We start from the raw sequence: 23019 nt of genomic DNA, 5'->3' as shown, positions 1-23019 counted from the left end.
TAGGAGTAAAGGCAAGGAATTGTTCTCTTTGTTTACATTATGTACTGTAGGTGCTTACTTGGTCTAGTTCTGACTTCTGCCAAAATATGTCATGCGGAAGATTATTAGTTTGTATGAGAGGATAATATAAAACATCTAGAAATATGAAGATGAATGTTGGTGAATATATTTTAGGTGTTAGACCAATATATGTTGCTGCCTGTGATGATCATGTCAGGCACACTATACCATTTTGATTTGAGATGAAGGAAATATTACATGATAAATATTTCCTTGTAGAACGTGTAATAACTCCCTTGATTTCAGTTCCAACAACAAATGACTGGATTTACTTGGCTCACAATCATTATCTCATTCACCAACAATGATGTGCTGTGATGTGCTGCTGGACCTTAGATAATGAATATTTAAGGAAACTTTTGAATGAAATAATAAATTCCTAGTCCCATTGGTCAAATAATTGTGGAAGGAGATACACTCCTGATGGACACTAGTTGCCTTCACATTATTTAATGAATTGTTGTCAATAACAAGATGGCATTTTTATTTTGCAGATTAGTTAGAGAGATTAATAGATGGAAAGGCAGGCACTTAGATAGATGAATAGATGATGTGCTGCAAAAAAAATATGCCATCTTCTTGTTGCCTCTTAATCTGTTTAATTCTTGTGTGCTTATTTCAAGTATTTGCAACACAGTAACTTGCCCTTACATTTCTTAAGGAAGCACTGCAAGGCATGGTGGTGTCAAGTATGAAAAGGGTTCAAAGGTGATAATGCATGTCATTCATTGAGTTAGGATTCCTTTTAATGTGTCTATATACATATTAGGCATTGAATTCATCTGTGAATATATATATATATATATATATATATATATATATATATATATATATATATATATATATATATATATATATATATATATATATATATATATATATATATATATATATATATATATATATATATATATATATATATATATATATATACACACATACAGCACTTTCAGTGCACATTGTTTGCTATCGTCTGATTTTTTGTTTGAATTTTTAAAGAATGCCAATTGATTTACATGAATATTTTGTTTTGTTAGCAAATTGTGTTTAAGAGAACATGTAAATCTCTGGCTATATTTATTCTAAGGTAATTTATCTCATTTTAAGAGTACTTGTGATTTCTGTGTATGGTTGATGCACCATGAGTTGTGTTCCCACAACTTAACATATACCTGAAGCTTTATTCTTGAGGTGTGGAGTGTGTGCGGCATGTCTGGTGTGTTGCAGTCTGTGGGATGCGGTACAAGACGCGGCCCGGCCTAACTTACCACTATGCCCACTCGCATAAGGAGGAGAAGGAGGAGGAGGCTAAACCTAAAGCCCCTGCTAGACCTAACGAGCAAATCCAAGCTAACGACCCCATCCCAGACTACTTTCCTGGCCAGCTTCAGGCCTCAGCCACCCCACACTGGGGCCAGAACAGTTATTACCAAGGTTGGAGTAGGGTAGAGCACTTCCCATCGAGCCATTATTGCCATTTACACTAAATCTTTTTTTTGTTCTGGTGATAATTTTCTAACAGTATTTGCCTCCCATTGGATTGGTAACACTAGTGTCAGCATCCCATGTTGGATTCTGTGGTAAATTGCCTTGATAAGATGTGGTACAGCTTTATGAAGTACTTACTGCAGCTAATTTATTTATAAGGTAGAAATAGAAGTGGCAGTTCTGTAGCTTTTGTATCATTCATCTTTAACACTTAATGTGGATTCAAGTAACTACCTTTTATTTCTTTTCACTATTAATATTATTTTTTCGGATATTGCTACATTTGCATGCCTCAACCTTTATTACGGATTTCATACATGCATGTACCAATTGTTGTGGTTTGTTAAAACTAATATATCTATTTTCAGATACACAGTAATTGTATGTTATTTAAAAAAAATCTTTATCTGCTTATATGCTACAAACATAGACAAATATATATATTATTTTCCTTCTTTTTCCATATAGTGAACTAATGTAGAATAAGGGCAGGAAACATCATTGTAAGTGCCATGATAAGTTATAATTGCTCTGTTTGCAGAGTCATAATGATGTAACCATACAGTGTATCTGAATGCAATTAATTTTTCAGTAGTATATTTTTATGGATTATATAATTTGTAGTTTGTCTGCTGCCATGACTCACTGCATATGGTAATTACACATTGCTGGAATGCCATGGCTTTGCAGGGCTGTAGAGCTGGATCTGCTTCTGTAGTTGTTGAAAAATATTTATTGAAAAATATTATTAATTTTTAGTTGGTAATATAACTTTGTTTTAATGAATGCATAATAATATGGATAATGCACCTTCAGCTTTGCTATACATCTTTCTCTTGTGTGTCCATCTTAACTTATGCTCAGTGTACTGTTTCAGTATTTATAATTATTATACCAAAGTGTATACATGTGCATATGCACTTTTGATGTTTATTCTATTTTGATAAAGATAAAATTCAGAGTTTATCAGATAATATTCCCTATGCCACATTTTTAGTCCCCACATGTAATTTTGATACTTGTACATGCAGCTGTTTCTTAATGAGACAAGACTACTTTTTATTGTCCTATCTCCTGTCAAGGCAGATGTCAGCTTTCTATATAAGATAGATGGCTTTTATAACATCCAAACTTAAAGTTACTAAATTGTTTTGTCATATTTTCCAAAGTCACATTGGACATAAAATCACCTTTTTCACTGGTTATTTCCTCATTTTTATCAATTCTGTACATGTCAGATGTCATTGTGATACATATATAGACATACTAGTAAAACTTGCAGTACACTCAAACTTGCCTGTGTAGATAATTCTACTTGGAGTAGATTCACATGTCATACTCATTGTTGTTGAAACTCAGGAGTTTTGTTGCCATCATTTAGCTGAGTTTGACCACCTAAGCTTTATCCTTTGTAGTTGCATAATGCTATAAGTTGGTTGATTTCCCTCAAAGTTAATTAAGCAAAGTCTGATAAGTGTTGACAGAGTTTCAACTCTGTTTACATTAATACACTGTCATAGGTCGCAGTTCAGGCCGACGTGGGGGTGGAGTGGGCCATGGAAGTGACTCTCTGATGCCCTCAGCAGGGGCAGCCACAGTGGATAGCCAGAGTGACAAAGGCAAGAAGAAAGTTTCAGCCTCCCCATACTGTGACTTCTGCTTAGGAGATGCATCGGAGAACAGGAAAACTGGAGCTCCAGAGAGTCTGGTTTCATGTGCTGACTGTGGGCGGTCCGGTAAGAATATTTTCATAAAATGATTTAACTTGAATTATAAAAGTGGACTTCTGTGTAACCTCTCCAAAGAGCACAGGTGTATTTGCAGGTACAGCCACCAAACTTGACAAGATTACATTTGTTACTGTCTAAGATTTAGTGTGAAGATGTTAGAGTGGAAGCTTGTTATGAAAGTTGATCATTTACAGATAAGGACTTGATATATTTTTCAAAAGGAAGTGTAGCATAAAATGTTTACATTGTTAGTGGCAAATAAAAAAGATGGAGAATGAAATAAAATTACCTGCTATTTTTTAATTGAAAGACTATAAGGGATTTTAGATGGTAGGTGCATCATGGGAAGCATGGAGTGCGCTTGGCAAGAGTCAAGCATAGCTTTGCATTTTTTTCTTTTATTTATTTTTTTTTTTATGTAGGAGGGACACTCCTACAGTGAATATTTGTTCAATATGTAACAACTGTTTTACAGGTCATCCCAGCTGCCTTCAGTTTACCTCAAACATGATGAAAAGTGTGGTCAAGTACCGATGGCAGTGCATTGAATGCAAGACTTGCACTCTCTGTGGTACTTCAGAGAATGATGTGAGTTACAAAAAATTAAGGTGTGGCTTTTGAGTGTAACAAATAGTAGCTTGAAGTAATACCCAAAGTCTAGTTAGTTTAAATTAGTTTGAGTAGTTGTATCAGATGTTTAGCATAAAGGGTTATCAAAAAAAGGATATCAGAGTTAGGTCTGTGGGATGGAGTGGAGTAAGAAATCAGGTGACTTTGGAGGGTGAAATTTAACATCTCGGAGTAAAGTGAATAAGGATGGATTGTCATTTTTACAAATAACAGTTGAATATGGTTGGATTGTCATTTTTACAGATACCATTTGACACTTTACGCTCTTCACTGTGAGCATAAAAAGTGCTATTTGTTATTTCTCTGCTATATACTATAGAGTTGAAGCATGAGGAAGAGAAGAGTATCTCACTGCATACTCTAATATGACCATTTTTGGGTAACTGCAGGATCAGCTCTTGTTCTGCGATGATTGTGATCGTGGCTACCACCTGTACTGCCTAGATCCCCCTCTGTCTGAGCCACCAGAAGGGGAGTGGTCTTGCTATCTGTGTATTCAGGAGTTCCATGCCAAGTAAGTGGGGAGTATAAGGGTAGCTTCCCTGTAAGAAAACTTAATATTCAGAGATATTTTTTACTTTATATTTATTATGTATTTCATTGAATTTTTGGTGAAAGAAATGTACTATATGAAATGATATGTAATGACCTGCAGGTTAATTATTTGGTGTAACTTTAGAAAAATGGTAAGAAAATGCTTTAGATGGAGCATTTTTATTGGTTATATTATAATTCAATCATAGGTATAGTAAGTGCAATGCACAAAGTGTAGAAAGTAAAACATCTTTTCTTTACAAGAAAAGCATTTGACATACTTTGTGTCAGCAAGCATGGTTTTCAAAAGAAAGTGGTTGTAATTCATGCCTAGTTGTCAATTCTCAGGGAGTGTGAGAATTAGGGAGAATAATGATAATCTCCTATTTGCCATAAGAAACCAAGTTGAGTTATTTTAATGTTACTATGTAATTTTGGTTGATGGTTTAGTTTTGTCCTATGAATTTTTTTTTCCCCTTTTTTTCCATGAATGGCAGAAGTGTGTAGTAGTCATATGTGTATCTTTTCTTAGTGGCGTGAATTTGTAGTTTGGTAATTGTGAGCTGAAGCCAAAGAGGAAAGCTCAATAATTATCAGCAATTTTGGCAGTATTCTTTTGGCAGCAGCCTTTAGTTATTTCAGGTTAGTTTTTTTTTTTAGATCTTAGGTAGTTAATGTGGCAGTCAGTAGATGACTGCAAATGGGCAGCAGACATCATAGTATGCTTCATCTACTTAAGAAAATAATTAACACAAGCACTTAAGAGACCACATAAACTCTTTGGAAACAGAGGGAGTACTGGATATTTCACTTTGAAGCATGTGTCGTCGGTGATGTGGCTGTTATTCTGGCAAGCATGTCTTTTTTTAAACTGTGTCAGTTTTTGGGTTCTTTCAGTATGTACACATTTATATTATGTTTTCCCTCTCTTAGGATGGTTCTTTCTAAGATTTTTTGTGGTGATGTTCTCAGTGAATTTTTCCTTAATTGCAGGAAATTAACAGGTTTGAATAATGATCAAAGTGTGAAAGTATTGATTCACCAATAAAGCCAACATGTGAGGGTGTATGATATTAATATTAAGTCACCTGTTCAGGATTATCATTTTCTCTCTTAGCATTAGTTTGAAATTATTAGTGATATATTTAGATTTACTAATAACATAAGTTTTTTTAGCTTCTGTAGATTTTCTTTGAAGCAGATTAAAGGAATAATTAAAAAGAAAATTTTAGTATTACACAGGTATCTTGTTTATATCAAATGCATTGGAAAGTACTCCCTTTAATTAGCTTGTTATTTCAGTTTGCTTGATCAGTGTTCAGTTGTCCTTCATCAACAGTAGATGCATTTCCTGCACTAACAAATAAGGAGTTAGAGCACAGAAAAATAACTATTGTTCTGGTTAAAATTACAATGAATGCTGCAATATTATTGTGTTACACTAACAGCTCACTCTTACAGCATCATTGTGCAGTATTCTTCATGTCAGTTTTTCTAAAGAAATGGTTTTCTTGGTAGAAATCTTAAAATGAAACATGTCTTCAAAGCAATAATGGTAGTTATGCCAGTGTGAATGCTTCTTTGATAAAAGAATTATCCTGTCATAGAAAGAGGTGGAAATATGTAGAAGATATATGAATCAAATGAATAAATTGAAATTGTAATGTTAATAATGATAATAATAATAATAATAATAATAATAATAATAATAATAATAATAATAATAATAATAGTAATAATAATAATAATAATGATAATGATAATTTGGAGATGATATACAAATTCAAAGGATTTTTTATTTGGAAACTTTGCTCCAGGTTATAATGTGTGTACCTTAGTCAAAGCAAATGTTTTAGCTTAAGTAATTAAATAGTGAATATACTGGGTTGGATATATCTAGATGATTACTTTATTTGATGAGTCCACCTAATGGAGTTATGTGGTGGAGAGTAGTGGTCTGGCTGGTGTCTGAGGTTGAAATAACTAATTGTTGGCTCTGGAGTTCTGTGTTAATCTAATGATCTGTGGGATTGCATCCAGCTTATTTGCTAGTGGTTCCAATATTATTACCCTGTATCATAGTCAGTCTGCATTTTTTAATAGACTTAAAATTTTTTTTATTGTAATGTGATAAACCCTTTATACAAAATTCTTCCTCCATCACTAATCAGATTTATTTACATAATTATTTGAAATTCTGACAGGATCTTTCTTGAGAATTGTTTTGATCATGCTTCCTGTGTTTCTGGAAACAACTAAGGAAAAATTAAGTCTGTAAAAAAAATTCAACTTGTAAGTGACATCAGCCAAAAGGTATTTTCATCAGAGTGAGAAATATGAATGGGAACAGTGACAAAGTAAAGAAAATAATAATAAAAAAAATATATGTATAGACATTACATTGTGCACACATTCAAAGATAATCTAGTTAAAGCTTTCCTCACAAGCTGATGTGATTGACAGACCTAGCAGACTGTTTAAGGGGACAGTTACACAAAGTACTTATCTTGTAAATAGTATGCTTATTTTTTGAATTTCACCTTCACCTAAAATTTACCATGACAGTTTTTATACCATGTCACATTCAAAGTTAACTATCCCAGCAGTAATTTCCCATAAGTCCCTAGTCTTCTCAGACACCTCCCAAGTACTGGAAATGACTAATTAGATACATTTTGCTTTAGTTATCAGATAAGTATGAGAAGATTATTTATTTTGTACTTTAATTTAATGTGTCTGGTGTATTGTATTAATATTTACATACCTCTACAAATACAGAAATTATTTTGATTTTGATAGTTTCAACTCACAGCATATGTATCACAAGTACAGTGGTTCCTTTGAGCTCTGTCAGACACATACTTTATGCTTGGATTATTGTGAATGATTTTTTTTACTGGATTCATTTTGCACAGTCCAAATATGTGACAATTACAGTTAGAGTATATTATTACATTTGAATAATGAGATATGCACAATATCAATACCTTTAGTGTGTTTACCATCAGGTCGTAGAACCATAAAACATATGTAGTAATTGGAAACATTCTCTTATATAAATCCATTATTTATATTATAATTATTTTATTTTATTTTTTATCATCAGCCATTGGTGTTACTGTAGATATGATGAAAGTTTACATGCTTCTTTCTGAAAAATCCAGAATATATATGTAAAAAGTTTTATATGGATGTAAATAGAAAAAAAGAAAAATATAGGGACAGTTCCTTCATTCACACCCTAGAAATCCAGTGTACTAATGTCAGCAAATCAAAATATTGAAATACTTCATGGGGTAGATTGACCCTTGTGACTGATGCAGCCTGGCTGTGTTCAGAGCGTCCAAACATGTTCCTACAACACCAGCATCTTGTTCCTTTTGGCAAGATTGAGTCCTTCATACTGTATTGTACTGTTCTTCCCAATGTTTCTAAAAAGTAATAGGTCTTTTAGTTTGGTCGATATTATGAAGCAAGGCTTGATGCTCATTTTTAAAGCTTGTAGAGAAATTTCTCTTCATATTAAAGAGATTTTTTTTTATTATTTATTTTTTAAGGTGTGTGTGTGTGTGTGTGTGTGTGTGTGTGTGTGTGTGTGTGTGTGTGTGTGTGTGTGTGTAATATCTGAATTTTTATGCTATCAAGAATTGTTTCAGGATTTCGACCTGTTCCTTAGGCTGTGTTTGTAAAAGATGAATTTTAAGGTCTTCTGTGTAGTGGATGTATAAACGGATGTTAAATGCACTTATTATTCAGTTACACTTTCACTTGCATCCATTCCACATTGTAAAGAGGTGGATGATAATAAGTTAAAGTAGGATTGTCTGTCTCTCATTCCTTTTACTCAGCAAGACAAAGGTTTACTGAAAGAAGACTTGACACATTACTGTAAGAAATCTTAGCAGTATAATGCTTTAGTATATATAAGAATGTAGCTTTTAAATGAGCAAAGAAGACTTTAGATTTTGGCTCTAGATAAGTCTGTTTTCTGTGTATGTAGGAGACACAATTAAGATAAGGAAAATCTTGGTTAAAATTTGTGTAGATTACTTTTGTTTTGTAGAGTAATTGATGTGTTCATAAGTGTGCCATTTCTCACTTACTCCTCAGAAGGGTAGTTCCTCCTACAAACAAGTGTATACGAAGACTGCCAGCTTCGCTGCAGTTAAATCTTTAAATTTTTTGTTGAAAATAATTAATTTAGAATTATATCTATGCTTAAAGGTGTCTCCTTCAATTTACTCTCAAATAAATAGGTCCAATATTGATAACATAAGGAAGTGTCCATATATGTCTGTTGTACCCCCAACTAGTTTGGGCTGGTCTAGGATGCACACTTTTATCCCATAGCTGACAAATTCAGCTGCAGATGTGGTATGTGGAGCATATTTATCTTCTAGGCCATGTGCATGTCCCTCAAGGATAATATGCCTCTTAGATATTGCAAAGTTCTCAGGTTACCTGCATACATACTACAAGTAAAGTGTCTCTTTGGTCTTAAGTGTGCTTCTTAGGATCCAAGCCTGACTTCTTACCCTTCATTCTAGATCTCACAAGTGTCATCTAGGCCCCACATGGCTATTGAGCCAAATGTGTCTCCTAGGCCGCACACATTTTTCACAAAGGTTTCTATCAAGGAAAATCAGGGTCATTTAGATTAAACAATGTCTGAAGCTGTTCTCATAGAACATGGTATAAAAAACTAACCAGTGTTTCGCTTCTGTCTTATATCACCTCATAATATTGCAAAGCATGAAGACTGAATCTCCTCACCTCCCATTATGAACATGTATCAGGGCATGTACAGTTGTATTAACTTAACTGTGGAAAGTCTTCTATCTTGCTGCCAGTACCTGTCTGGTCTGGGAAGTTCAATTGGGTGCATTTAAAAATATATTATTAGTAGTAGTATTATGTATATGTATTTTCATCAAAGCTTTGTCTTTTCTTTGGTAATATTTTGATGGTGAAAAGAAAAGGTGCACATCATAAAGTGATCATGGTAAAATATATTGGAGAAAATACAGAATGAGGTTGCCTTTTCTATATATTCTCAAAGGAAAGTATACATTGTTCAGGATATGCAGTTCCTTATATCACATAAGATTTATATGCTTTTTTACTTCATCTTGAAATAATTAGATGTTCAAGATGTAAAGTTTATAATACAATGTGAAATACAAGTGGAAAAGATGTTTGTAAGTAATATTTGGTTCCTTTTAAAACCTGTTATTGCTGTGGATGACTGTTTAACAAAAATCAACATTCAGTGGAATAGGATTCGGAAGAATTCTTAATGATTGATTTTACTTGCCACAATCAAACATTGATATTTACTGAATTCATTCAGTAGTGATATGTCAATAATAAACTAAAGGAGAAGGGCTAATTTAGTCTAGTGATGCGTCAGATACTAAATTTTAGAGCTCTGCTGATGTGGAGGCAGAACTGGATATGCATCTCTCATTAAATGCGGTTGTGGATAAGATTGCAGATGTTAAATATCAATATTGCAGATGCAGGTGCAATTGTGGATTTCTTTTACCTCCATATCCACAGTTGTGGTTGCAGATGAGGATAATTTTTACACATATCACAGTAATACAAAGAGTGTTTTTATCTGCCACACAAAACCTGCCTCCCTGTCACCTCTGCTCCCTTTATCTGTCCAAGATAAAGTTACCTTGCTCTCTCCCCTTCACTCATTCCATAGCATTCACTCTTTCTCACCATCTTGAATAATTCCATTCTCATTTTCAATTAGTCTTATTCTATTTATCAATTCTCAGGATTGTTCTTACTCACTCACATTTCATCCTTTGCTAACTTTCACACTCATTTACGCTTGCATTCTCTTACTCACACTGACTCGCTCTAATTAACACCCACTACCATCTGTACTCAATCTCTCACACATTCACATTTCATTTTTCATTCATGTTCGTAGTCTAACTCATGTTTGTTTTCTTTATACTTATTCTCACCTATTTCTTCCTATTCGCAACCATCCTCACTCTATTAATCCCTCAAATCATACTTATTTTTCATTCAACACAATCATGCTTGCCCCCACTCTCACTCAAACTTAGTATACTTCATCTCACATGCTCATGACTCTCTCTCTCTCTCTCTCTCTCTCTCTCTCTCTCTCTCTCTCTCTCTCTCTCTCTCTCTCTCTCTCTCTCTCTCTCTCTCTCTCTCTCTCTCTCTCTCTCTCTCTCTCTCTCTCTCTCTCTCTCTCTCTCTCACCTTTAGTATCCTTCAATCTCTCAGTGAGTCTCCCTCACTCATTCTTACACACACACACACACACACACACACACACACACACACACACACACACACACACACACACACACACACACACACACAGATTTGCAACCTCCACATTTCTTTGACGCAGAGGCGGAGTGGAGCTTTTGTTATTTGAAAGTGTGGAAGCAGATATTGATGCAGATCTTTTATTGTTTCAAAACACGGATGCAGATAGCAATGTGAATAGTATTTTTACTGCGGATGGTCTGTGGATGTGGTGGCAAATATCCCATACATCACCAATGTAGTCGTTATGTAGATGGGCCAGATGCATTTTTTGATGCCCCATGCCGTATGACTTGATGTAATGATATTTGATTATTTTCAAATTATAATAGAGTTTTGCTATTTGTGAAAGAATCCACACTGGCAGATCTATACAGTTGATATTACAGAATACTGATTTATTGCTTGACAGTCCATAAAAGTTAACAAATTTTGTGGTAGCCTCCTCATGACTTATTTGTGGCTGTTTTATTTATGTTATTTAATTTTAATTTCAATGAATGTCTCCTGTGGATGACCATCTGGTATATAGATAAATCTTGATGAAGGCCACATCCTGAAACTACATTTATGGAGATTTATCATATAGTAGTGATGCGAGTTGAGAATGAGTGTGACAATAAGACTATAGATAAAATGCCATTAAGATTTTAAGAGAACTAGGATGCTTGATCATTTTTCACATGAATTAGCTGCAGTGAGTGTGCTCTCAAGTTGGAGAGATTTCTTCTGACATTATTGCTGCCGTGCTTTTGTCTGTCTCCATCCACATAATGCAGCCACAGTGCCATAAGGCAAAGAACCAAACAACACAAAGCTTAAAATCATGAATATATGAAGATGAGGCAGCCATGGGTAGTTTCTTTCTTTGTGCAGATTTATTCTCACACTGCTTTACTTCCTGTACTCATGCCTTGCATCAAAAAGTTTCATTAGCCACATTCTGTATTACATAATTTGGGACTGGAACCAGCAGGCTTCAACATCTGTATGTAATTTAACCTTGTACTTTTAACATATGCTCTTTATATTCTTTAATCATGGTCTCCTCTGCCTAATACACTTGTATTTGCCAAATGTAAAAGCAGTATTTTATAGAGGTAGTAACTTATAGACAGGTAGATGAATGCACAAGTAGACAATTAGTAGTACTTATTTTCTCATATAGTTATTTGCTGCACTTCTTTTAATTTGCTAAGGACATCATTAAAACAAACATATAGATAGAAGTTACATTATGTTCACATCTACTACTCCAACATTTTTGCTTCACTACTAGTGCTGGCATTTGCTCTCAGATTTATTTGTTTTATATAAAATTGTAATGTATGAAACACAAAAGTGAGTGATGCTACTCACAAATTTAGCTTTTTGACCTTTTCTCTTTTGTAACATTTATTGAACTTCTTCTCTGTCCTTGTACAGCTATGCAGCACAGTACTGTATTTGATAGATATTTTGTTGACTGGTTTAGCTGTAAACAATTTCATCCACAGTATAAAATTTTCTGATATACCTTTCCCTGTAATGTGCTAATGGGGCTTGGAATACAGCAGCGGGTGGCCTATAAAGAAACAAATGTTGTAACATGTATCCCTATTATCTGTTGAATTTTACATGACATGTGTCACTCTCACCTGTACATGCATGCTACTGGTCTGAATGCTTCAGTGTTTGTGACATTTCTTTTACAATGTTCAGCAACCTGTACCTGTCATAAGGTATGCATATGACCCAAGTCATGTGTGTATCTTATTTCTATCTGACCATTTATTTATTTTCTTATTTATTCAGACATCTTCAGATCTGCATGTCTTATATTTATTTACATGCCTATGTATTGTCACAGTTTTCCTGTCTTTTAATTTTTTTTTTTGGATGTACTTATTTACTTTATTATCAGTAACACAAATTAGATAGGACATGGAATGAAGTTCTGAGGATCTGAAGGACTAGACACCAAGAAAACAAAATTATACATTACTACACAATCAAGTAACTGAGGCTTGGCCATGTAAGCATGGAACCTTTTGTCCAAAAACATGATATCCAGTGGAACTCCTTAAAGAGGTTTGTATAGTTGTTCCTGCCCACAACACCTCAACCTGGTGCAAAGTAGTCTTTTCTCTACATTTCATTTACCTCTCTCTCTCTCTCTCTCTCTCTCTCTCTCTCTCTCTCTCTCTCTCTCTCTCTCTCTCTCTCTCTCTCTCTCTCTCTCTCTCTCTCTCTCTCTCTCTCTCTCTCTCTCTCTCTCTCTCTCTCTCTCTCTCTCTCTCTCTCTCTCTCTCTCTCTCTCTCTCTCTCTCTCTCTCTCTCTCTCTCTCTCTCAGATATTCAGATACTGTTATACAGTTTTATAAGAGTTGTCCTTATGTGTCCACAACATCATGGTACCATGTATTACCTCAAGACCACTCCTTAACTCATCACATGTCTCAAACTAGGTATACTGGGAATGTTCATTAATTTCTTTTTGCTGTCTATACTGTTCACACCACAATAGATCTAGTAATATTCATTCTTTCTCCTTAGATCTTAGACCTTTGATCTTTATTCCATTTCCAGGTTTCACACACACATGTGAACTAGGTATGTAAGAACTATATTTTGTCCTCTAGGTTGCAAGTGGTTTCCTCCTTTGTCATGCGTATTTATATTAATTATGTTTTACATTCAAAAGAATATTTAGCTTCATTACAGACAGTTATGAATTTGCACCTTATGTGGATATGTAAAATTACTTACCTCACTCTTTTATAAAAGAAATTATTGGTTCTAATTTTTTCCATTTCTTCCAGCTTATACTTTTTACAAATGATATTTAACTGATTTACTAATCATGAAAGTCATTTCCTACAATCAGTAGTGTTCTCTGTAAAACAATGCTCAAAATCCTTTTAACATCAACGACACGTTTCTAGTACTTGCTTTAATTTGTCTCACAACTTCAGTTTTTGTCTTGCTTTATTTCCCCTTGAGGTTATGGCACAAGCCATTTTTTTTTATTTACTGGAGGAAGCACACACACACACACACACACACACACACACACACACACACACACACACACACACACACACACACACACACACACACACACACACACACACACACACACATTGTATGATAGCATTCCGTTATATGGATGAGGACATGATGAAAAAAAATTATGGTAGTGTTTCAACCAAGATTGTATTATGCTGCAGTAGTCTGGAGCTTCCATAAAAAAGAAACATATTAAAAGAAATGAAAGGATACAAAGATCTGCTACAAAAATGGTGAACAACCTGAAGGATTTGACATATGAGGGCATGGAAAGAAACTAAATAGGACAAGATGCTGGAGGGATGTAAAAAAAAAGTTTGGCTTTCCATAAAGATATATGGGCATGTGGAATGGGCCTGGGTGAAAGGTAGTTCATGCCAAAAACGTTTATGAGTTCAAGGAGAAGCTTGATAACACGAGATGTGGAGACGAGACCTTACCAGCCTAGCTTTCTGTATGTTACAACTAGGGAACACACACACACACACACACACATGTCCATCCTTAAATACATAGTTAACATTGCACATCCTTGTCTCACATCCTTCATTCTGAGATTCATTCATTGACTCATCACTAGTGGCATATTCTGGTCATTTAAAGATTACATTCCATATTCATGTGTTTAAGTTATTAAGCTTGATGGGATAAAACTTTGCTTCTAATCCTCTCTTCATTTACTCATATTTATTTGCTTTCATAACGATGTCTTATAATTATTTGCAATTTTACTCTGCACCTCTCTCTCTCTCTCTCTCTCTCTCTCTCTCTCTCTCTCTCTCTCTCTCTCTCTCTCTCTCTCTCTCTCTCTCTCTCTCTCTCTCTCTCTCTCTCTCTCTCTCCTATTTTCTTCATTTTATTTTTATTTTGTTTGCATTGTACTATATTAAATCTATTTCATAAATCCTTTTCATGACCTCATTTTCTGTTTCACTTTTGTTGTAACAGTGGTACAATTATGGATTGCTCTGGCTACATTCCTATGCATCAGATTATTCCTATTAGTTTTTATATAAATAGGTGGTATATCTACCCTGTCATAGCTTCTTGTTCAAAAATCTGTACATTACTTAATTACATGTATTGTCATAGAACTGTAATGCAAGATAAATATGTCTGTCTTCCAAACACACACACACATACACACACACACACGCACACACACACACAGAGGCATGTTGAGGTTCATGTCCCATTCAGGTTTCAATGTTTTCACTGATTAATGGGCAGTTAATGTCTTCCTTGAGCAAGAGGGTGTAGTGTGTGGTGTATGAAAGGCAGGCCCCAGTTTTACCTATAGATTAAACCACATAAACTTTAAGGTCTCTTCAGGAGGAAATAGCTGATGATAACAGGTCCAACACATAATCCTTAGGACATTGGGTGGATCACACACACACACACACACACACACACACACACACACACACACACACACACACACACACACATATGCCTGAATAATATAAAGAATATAGCTTCTGCCATGGAAATATAAAAGTTTAGAATAAACTAAGTGAGAAGGCAGTACCAACAAAAGGAACACTGGATGAATACTGATTTGGAGATGGGACCACATGAGTATTGCTTAGAGCATGTAAAATATAACTTGGTTTATGCAACTTTGTAACACACACACACACACACACACACACACACACACACACACACACACACACACACACACACACACACACACACACACACACACACACACACACACCCAGAAAAAAATGGCACCTTAAAATGTAATGATGTCATAGGGTACTCTCAAGGATAGGAAGAAAGGTTCATCAAATACAGTAATATCAATGCACAAAGTAATGTTTTCATTGGTGTTGGATGTGTTTTTTTTCAGTTATGGTAAGACCATGGATTATGTACTTGAATATCCAAAGACAGTAGAAATGATAATTCTAATTATTATTATTATTATTGTTGTTGTTTATTTATATTTATTTATATATATTTTTTCTGCTTAAATTCAGTATTGCAACATTGTTGAGGTGTTGTTTTATGAAGGGAACCTTTTTTATAAATAAGACATTAGGGAAGAGATGTGTAATCTCTCTTAACTCAGTGTTTGGTTTTACCTCTGGTTTAGTTGATATATGAGAAGGTAAAGTGTGTTGGCTACAGAGAACAAATTAATTGTAAGAACAAATTGTCTTAGCCAAGATGTAAGCCATGTTTAGCACCAAGAGCTTAAGGGCTTAGATATGATGATAATCATATCTAAGTCTTTTATCTTTACTGAGCAACACACAAAAATTAAAAGTGGTTCACTGAAGAGCATGCCAATGATAAATTTACAAGATGGTGGTAGGCAGAATAGACAGTGTGCTAGCACACAGAAAAGTGTTTGGCTATATGCAGAATGTAACAGGGTAGTTTCATTGAATACATTGTGTTCAATGTGGTGTAATGTAGTTGGCAGTCAGAATAATAGGACTGATTTTACTTGAGGCATGTCTAATTAAAACAAAGCAGTGCAAGTTCAGGGTGGAAATTATCAGTGTTGGAAGTAGTTCTTTGCTGTACAGGAAAAAAAAAAAGAAAAAACATATGTGAGATGGTGTGATGTAGGGAATGGAACAGAAGTTAGCATTATAATAAGAATCTGAAGTGAGTGAAGAAATTCAGGGACTAATGAGGGGACTTTCCTTGGACATCGAACATAGACTGTATACAGCATGTGTGAGAACTATGATGTAGCATGGTAATGAAACCAGGCCTATGGAATATACAAAGAAATTGGAGAATACTGAAAAAAAAAGCTATTAATAATAAGTAATAAATAAATATATAAATAAATAATAAAAGATAGTGAGATGGATGTGCAGTGCTGGTGTGAGAGACTGCATAGTAAGCAAGGTATTGAACACCAGAATTTTGAATAAGATAATAAGTAAAAAAAAAAAAAAAAAGAAGAATGGGTAGATTGCATTGGTAGCCATTAAGAGAGAAAAGATAAGAATGACTGAATTTTGGATGTTTAATATTTTAAAGTAAAAGGAAGACATGAGATGAAATTTCCAGGATGACAGGCACTAAACATGACATAGACACAATAAAACTATGTAGTTTATCTAGTTGCCAACAGATGGTAAAAGCTGACTCATGTAAACATGTGACCTGCCTCTCAAAACACTGATGACACTGGAAGGTACCACTGTTCAGTGTTGCCTGTTGAAGGAAAATAATTTACATTGAGCTTTTTGACTTCTCATAAAGACATGCAGATTCTATATTGTGTGTGTCTTGCAGAATTAACATGAAGTAGATGAAGGAAAATGAGAAACTTTCTTGAGATGAAGTAAGATTTGCAAAAAGGAAGTGGCACTGTAGCCTTAATTTTTCTTTGAGTTGTTGCAAATAACCCTGAAATCATGGTGTTTCAGTGCTGTGCCACATAATATTTCACAAGGTGAGATGAACACTTAAATGTTTGTTATAAATACAAAGATATCTTAACAAGTTTAGCAGTGTTGAAACCTATTGCCTTTTTGAAAATGGCAGTGATCATAGCCCTATACTTTGTACAACATCCAAACTAGTGACTGTCGCGTGGTGTAGTGTTGCTGACAGATTCACCATGGTGATTAACCATTACGCATGTCTTAGCAGATCATTTATTTTTTCCATTTGTTTAATCCATCTTCTGCATTGTCAGCACAACTACTTTTATTTATGTTTTATAACTTCATTGATATTGACCCAATAACCAGCTACATGTTGGTAATTGAAGGCAGTTGATATAATTCCATTCCATCCTTAGTTTATATTTAGAAATTGTATTGGATTTATTATACTATTACCAACCTTAGTTTCTCTCTCTCTCTCTCTCTCTCTCTCTCTCTCTCTCTCTCTCTCTCTCTCTCTCTCTCTCTCTCTCTCTCTCTCTCTCTCTCTCTCTCTCTCTCTCTCTCTCTCTCTCTCTCTCTCTCTCTCTCTCTCTCTCTCTCTCTCTCTCTCTCTCTCTCCTTTCAGTTAGATCCAGACAGTTTTAAGTCTTGTTAAACCTTCAATTACACCTGCTCATTTTCAATCAAAATAATATTTGTGGTTTGTTTGCACCATTTTACATTCAATCTTTATTAGATTAGGCATGATTGCCTTGATGGCTTCAGTTACATTTCAGTTACATTTGCCTCTCCTAGTACGTATCTTAGTTGTGCAGTTTTACCTCCTATCATACCAATTTGTTTTTAGATTTTTTATGTCTTCATATCCTCTGAAACCACGTAAATTGATGCCAAGCTTTACATCCTTACATATCAAATCTTTGGAATTTATGTTTTTCCCCTTTTCATTTTAAGCCTCGTGTATCAATGTGACAAGATTATCAATCTGTTTTCTTTTAAGAGTCAAACTAAAGTATGTGTTTCAGTGATCTTTTAGTGAAATGTAGCATCTGCTCATAGTAGTACAAGCTATGTAATCAGTCCCACACAGTTATATAAAATGCAGTACACACATGCAACACAACAGCATATATGGGTAAATGTAGAAGACAGTTATTAACAAACCACTATAAATTTATTTTCTCCATTGCATTACACACTACCATTGTTTTCTTCATTGCACTGCATACTACCATTACACAGCCATTCGTTTTCTACTATGCAAACAGGGAGGCCACTTGTACCACTGGTATACGCATGTTGGAATCTCACAAATTCATGGCTCAGGGAACTTTTAGGGTCTCGTGAGAAATTTCTTAGTTTGCAGTTCCACTCACCATCTGTTTCTCACATGATGGAAATATAGTGTATAGAGGATGTGCAAGATGAACCCATCTCCGTCTCCTAAGCATCCAGGTTTCAGAGATTTATAAAAGAGTTTGAGATATTAAATAATTTTCAGTCAGCTGATGAAAACCAAGAAAAGACTAAGCATAGTTATGTTCCTGGCAGAAACATTACATTGAAATTGGTAACTAGTTATATTGTAAATTCCATATGTACAGTATGGCATTAATTGCAGCATATCATTTCCCTTTTAACATGAATAATTATATGAGTGGAGTGCCAAAGCTATGGTAAAAAAACCTGAAAACAGTTTTCACTATTGATGAATATATAAGGAAAAAATATATAATACATACAGTGTAACTTTTATGCATTTAAAACATCATGTAATAATGTTCTAAAGTTATGAAAAGTTATGGTGAGCAAAGTTGTAGATGATTGTATGATGCAAAGAAGTACCCACTTGTGCTTCCCACAGTGCTTGCCATTGTTCTACCTCAGCCATGACACGGCAGCCCTGAGCACCACCAGTAGTCAATGACATAACCTTCTCATGCCACAAACTTTGGGTAATAGTACATATTCATACTAACTCTCGGAACTTGAGATCTATTATTAGATACCTAGTAATCTTATCATCTTTTGTAATACTAAAGTAGTTATTTTAATTTTTACAAATGTGAGGGAATCTTGGTCTATTAGTTCCATGTTGTAAGCCTGGAAAGGTTCATGTTTAGATGTCTCACACATTGATTATAGAAATGCACTAACACAGTTTATGCAGAATTTTGTTACTCTGAATGAATGTAGTTATTAGAGAGAGAGAGAGAGAGAGAGAGAGAGAGAGAGAGAGAGAGAGAGAGAGAGAGAGAGAGAGAGAGAATAATAATGAGTTTAGAAATGATCATCTAACATGCAAAGGAAAAGAATGAATCAAATTAATTACACCCTACATATCCAGCTGTACTATGCATGTACTTTCACACACATCATAATTCAATATGCTGTACTAATTTTTTAAAACATTATTTATGATTCATTATAAGAATCTGCTAATTATTTATGAAAGCTGAAGAAAGAATTGTTGTGTTTGAGAGTCTACCTCACACACTGCTAGGAAATTTAGCATATAAATATTTGTATATTTTTTATATGTGAATTGTTTTATAGGCAGAACGTCTGTACCAGCAGAAAAGAAATTGTTTTATACTTGTGATGCATTTCTTTACTCTAGAGCATTTGATGTATGAACGTCTTTCATCCACACTCTTATAATTCATAGTTTATTAATATCTAGTTTTCCTTACTGTTTTTCCTTAAAATATGAGATGTAAAGAAGCCGTGGTGCTACGGAAATAAATAATGTTTAGATTTATTTATTTTACCATTTTAAATTTCTTAAGTAATGTAATACATTGATGCTGTGTTAGTTTATTTACACTGCTTGTAATGTGCATGTGATAAGTTTCTACTGGTATTAATTTTTGTTTCCATAGAAGGAAAAGGATAAAATAATTTAATGGGAAGCTTTTAACTTCTGATCTCTGCTACAGTATTTCTTTTTAAAATTTTCAACAAGATGTGGATGAAAGAATGTTAGCTGTACTATAGGGGTGCTGCTAGCCCCAGCTGTCATTTAGGCAACACAAAAACCCAAGCAAGAGAAAGCAAATTCATGACATTTGTAAGGAAGGTGAGTTAATTAAGGCAGTTACAACAGAATGTCAGACAAGATGTCTTTTACATGTGTTTTGTAAAATTGAAAGCGAAAATAAACTGACAGTGAAACTGTGTATTTACCAACCTTGGGCTTTCTCTGTTGGAAAAAAAAAAAAAAAAAAAAAAAAAAAAAAAAAAAAAAAAATATATATATATATATATATATATATATATATATATATATATATATATATATATATATATATATATATATATATATATATATATATATATATATATATATATATATATGCCTACTGGTTTTAGTGCTACTTAAAACTTTAAAACATTTTCAGTGATCTATGGATGTACGTTACTGTGGATAGAAAAACTAAATGTAGTGTGATTGAAAAGTTCTGAGACTAGGCCTAGATACAAGAAAATACTTACTTAATATAAGTATGAGTACCATCCCACTCAGAGCTGCTCCCTTGAGCAGTGATAGAATGGTCCCAGTGCCTCTGCCTCTGCCACAGCTGCAGTGTCTTGTATGTATGTCTTGTCCTCAAAGTGTCAAGCAGTTCTCACTGAATGTTCTCTACAGAATCCAAATGGTGTCTCTTTTATTAGAGCTTCACCTTTGAAAAGAGAAAGAAGTTACAATGAATGTGTAGACCCAAAGTGTTGTCTGCAGAGGACTGGTACTGGAAAAGTTAGCTGACTGAGCAGAGTAGTTAATGTTACTGTAGTTTGGTCATGTTGAGAGAATGGAAGAAGAGTGGCTTATGAAGGTAGCAGGATCATGTTTGTGGTAGCTGTAAGGTTAATGGAGCTCACTCACCCTTGTTCCTTTTATATATTAAGTGATAGTGGAAATTCACAGGTGCAGTGTTGAGTTGCTTGCAGCTGGGTTTCTGTAGATGAGTGGCAACTGGTGCTGAGCTCAGCTCATTTGTGGATTAGTTCAATAGTGGAGAACACTCAGCACTGCCTCATTTTTTAATGAAGGATAAGTACCTTGACACCTCCCTCTTGAAAGTGTTCAAGTTATAGGAAGGAGGAAATACAGAAGCAGGCAGGGAGTTCCAGAGTTTACTAAAGAAAGGGATGAATGATTGAGAGTACTGGTTAATTCCTGCATCAGAGGTGGACAGAATAGGGATGAGAGAAAGAAGAAAGTCTTGTGCAGTGAGGCAACAGGAGGAGGAGAGGCATGCAGTTAGCAAGATCAGAAGAGCAGTTAGTGTGAAAATAGCAGTAAAAGATAGCAAGAGATGCAACATTGTGGTAATGAGAAAGAGGCTGAAGACAGTCTGTTAGAGAAGAGGAGTTGATAAGACGAAAAGCTTTTAATTCCACCCTGGCTAAAATAGCGGTATGAGTGGAACTGCCCCATACATGTGAAGCATACTCCATACATGGATGGATAAGACCCCTGTACAGAGTTAGCAGCTAGGGTAGTGAGAAAAACTGGTGGAGACAACTCAGAATGCCTAACTTCATAAGCTGTTTTAGCAGTCTTAGCTATGATGTTCCCAGTGGATATAAATCCAAGTTTGTCCTGGACACCTCTTAGACCTGTTGTGGACAATGGAAAAATTTTTGGTACCCTGATCATGGTGAGCCTGCAAGTGAGTAGTTTGGGAGTAAGACAGTGACTGGCTCTTGTTCTGTGACTCTGAGGTGTCTCAGTCTAATCAGTCACTGAACACCTGTTTAGCTGATGTAGCCACCACATGGATCTCTGTCATTGGGGCTTTCTATGGTCACAATCATATCATTATGTTTCCTAGGTATCTTTATGTGAGGCTGATGGCTTCTGTCTGTTGTAACCCTACTAAAGCCATCCCCTATGAGGAAAATTTCTTAGGAACTGGCATCACACTTAAACATATAAATAAGTACCAGTACCATAGTTTTGCTTGATTTGGAAGAACCAGTGACTAGATTTCCTATGCTCTTGAGCAGTCTATGAATATAGATACTAGAGATTTCATGAGACTGGATTGCATTACTCAAGCACATGGTGTAGGTTCTTTTGACTTGGTGGATGGTCACATCTTTACTTCTTTTCACTTCATCACTCCTTCAAGAGGGAGGTTTCAAGACACTATACCTCCAATTTTTTTTATGATTCTTTGTGATCTCTCTTTAGAGACTTTTTTTTTTTTTAAACTTTTTGTTGCCCTTGGTAGTGCCCTTCTTATATAAAAAAAAATAATAATAATTCATTGGCTGTATTATTCCTATATTTGAGTGATGAATGAATATTAATTTTTCATTATCATTTAAGTTTTCTTTCTGACTTTCTGCAGTGAATCTTTGAAAGACATACTAAAGTTTGCGCAAAAAAATTAATGGCTTGTAAACGACCTTTACCTCACAAACAAATCCCATTCGACTTTATGCAGACTCTTGTAAATGCTTTCAGAGATTCATAACAGTCATGTTACAGCGCATGCATACATATATAATACAGAGCTGCCCAGCGGAAAAGACGGTGGTAAGCAATGAAAGTCTGGTTCACTACCGGATGTGGTGCTTCCCCAGGAAGGCGATGCTTGCTTGCGGCTCCGCCTCACATGCAAGCCTGCCTCGGGGAGGTTTAGAGCAAGCGGTATTTTCCAGTAGTACTTTTCTACTTGGTTTCTGGAGCATGTTGGACAAAATCTCTCAAAACACGAGTATGAGGGACTCAAAATTAATATAATTGGCTTTCGTCTGTCATCGGATTTTAAAAGTTTGCACAACTTACAATGAGCTTTTAAGTCCTCATTTCTGAACTGTTGCCTGAACAA

At 34.8% G+C, this 23019-nt stretch overlaps 1 protein-coding gene across 9 annotated transcripts in view; it reads left to right on the top strand.

Moving 5' to 3' along the window:
• LOC135112398 (zinc finger protein ubi-d4-like) overlaps positions 1 to 20350 on the top strand; it is a 33302-nt gene extending 12952 nt beyond the window's left edge. For 2 of the 9 annotated variants that reach the window (XM_064026911.1, XM_064026859.1), the window contains 4 exons: positions 1288 to 1494; positions 3069 to 3284; positions 3754 to 3866; positions 4298 to 20350. In XM_064026911.1, coding sequence (XP_063882981.1) covers positions 1288 to 1494; positions 3069 to 3284; positions 3754 to 3866; positions 4298 to 4426 — 665 coding nt within the window. In that variant the 3' untranslated portion in view covers positions 4427 to 20350. The remainder of the gene's footprint in view (positions 1 to 1287; positions 1495 to 3068; positions 3285 to 3753; positions 3867 to 4297) is intronic. The other 7 variants (XM_064027461.1, XM_064027360.1, XM_064027186.1 and 4 more) reach the window with 5 other exon arrangements.
• The last annotated feature ends 2669 nt before the right edge of the window (positions 20351 to 23019 follow it).

The sequence above is a fragment of the Scylla paramamosain genome, chromosome 1 (genome assembly GCF_035594125.1).
Source record: "Scylla paramamosain isolate STU-SP2022 chromosome 1, ASM3559412v1, whole genome shotgun sequence".
Taxonomy (NCBI): domain Eukaryota; kingdom Metazoa; phylum Arthropoda; class Malacostraca; order Decapoda; family Portunidae; genus Scylla; species Scylla paramamosain.
The sequence above is the reverse complement of the archived record's forward strand: the minus strand, read 5'-3'. Positions and strand labels throughout refer to the sequence as shown.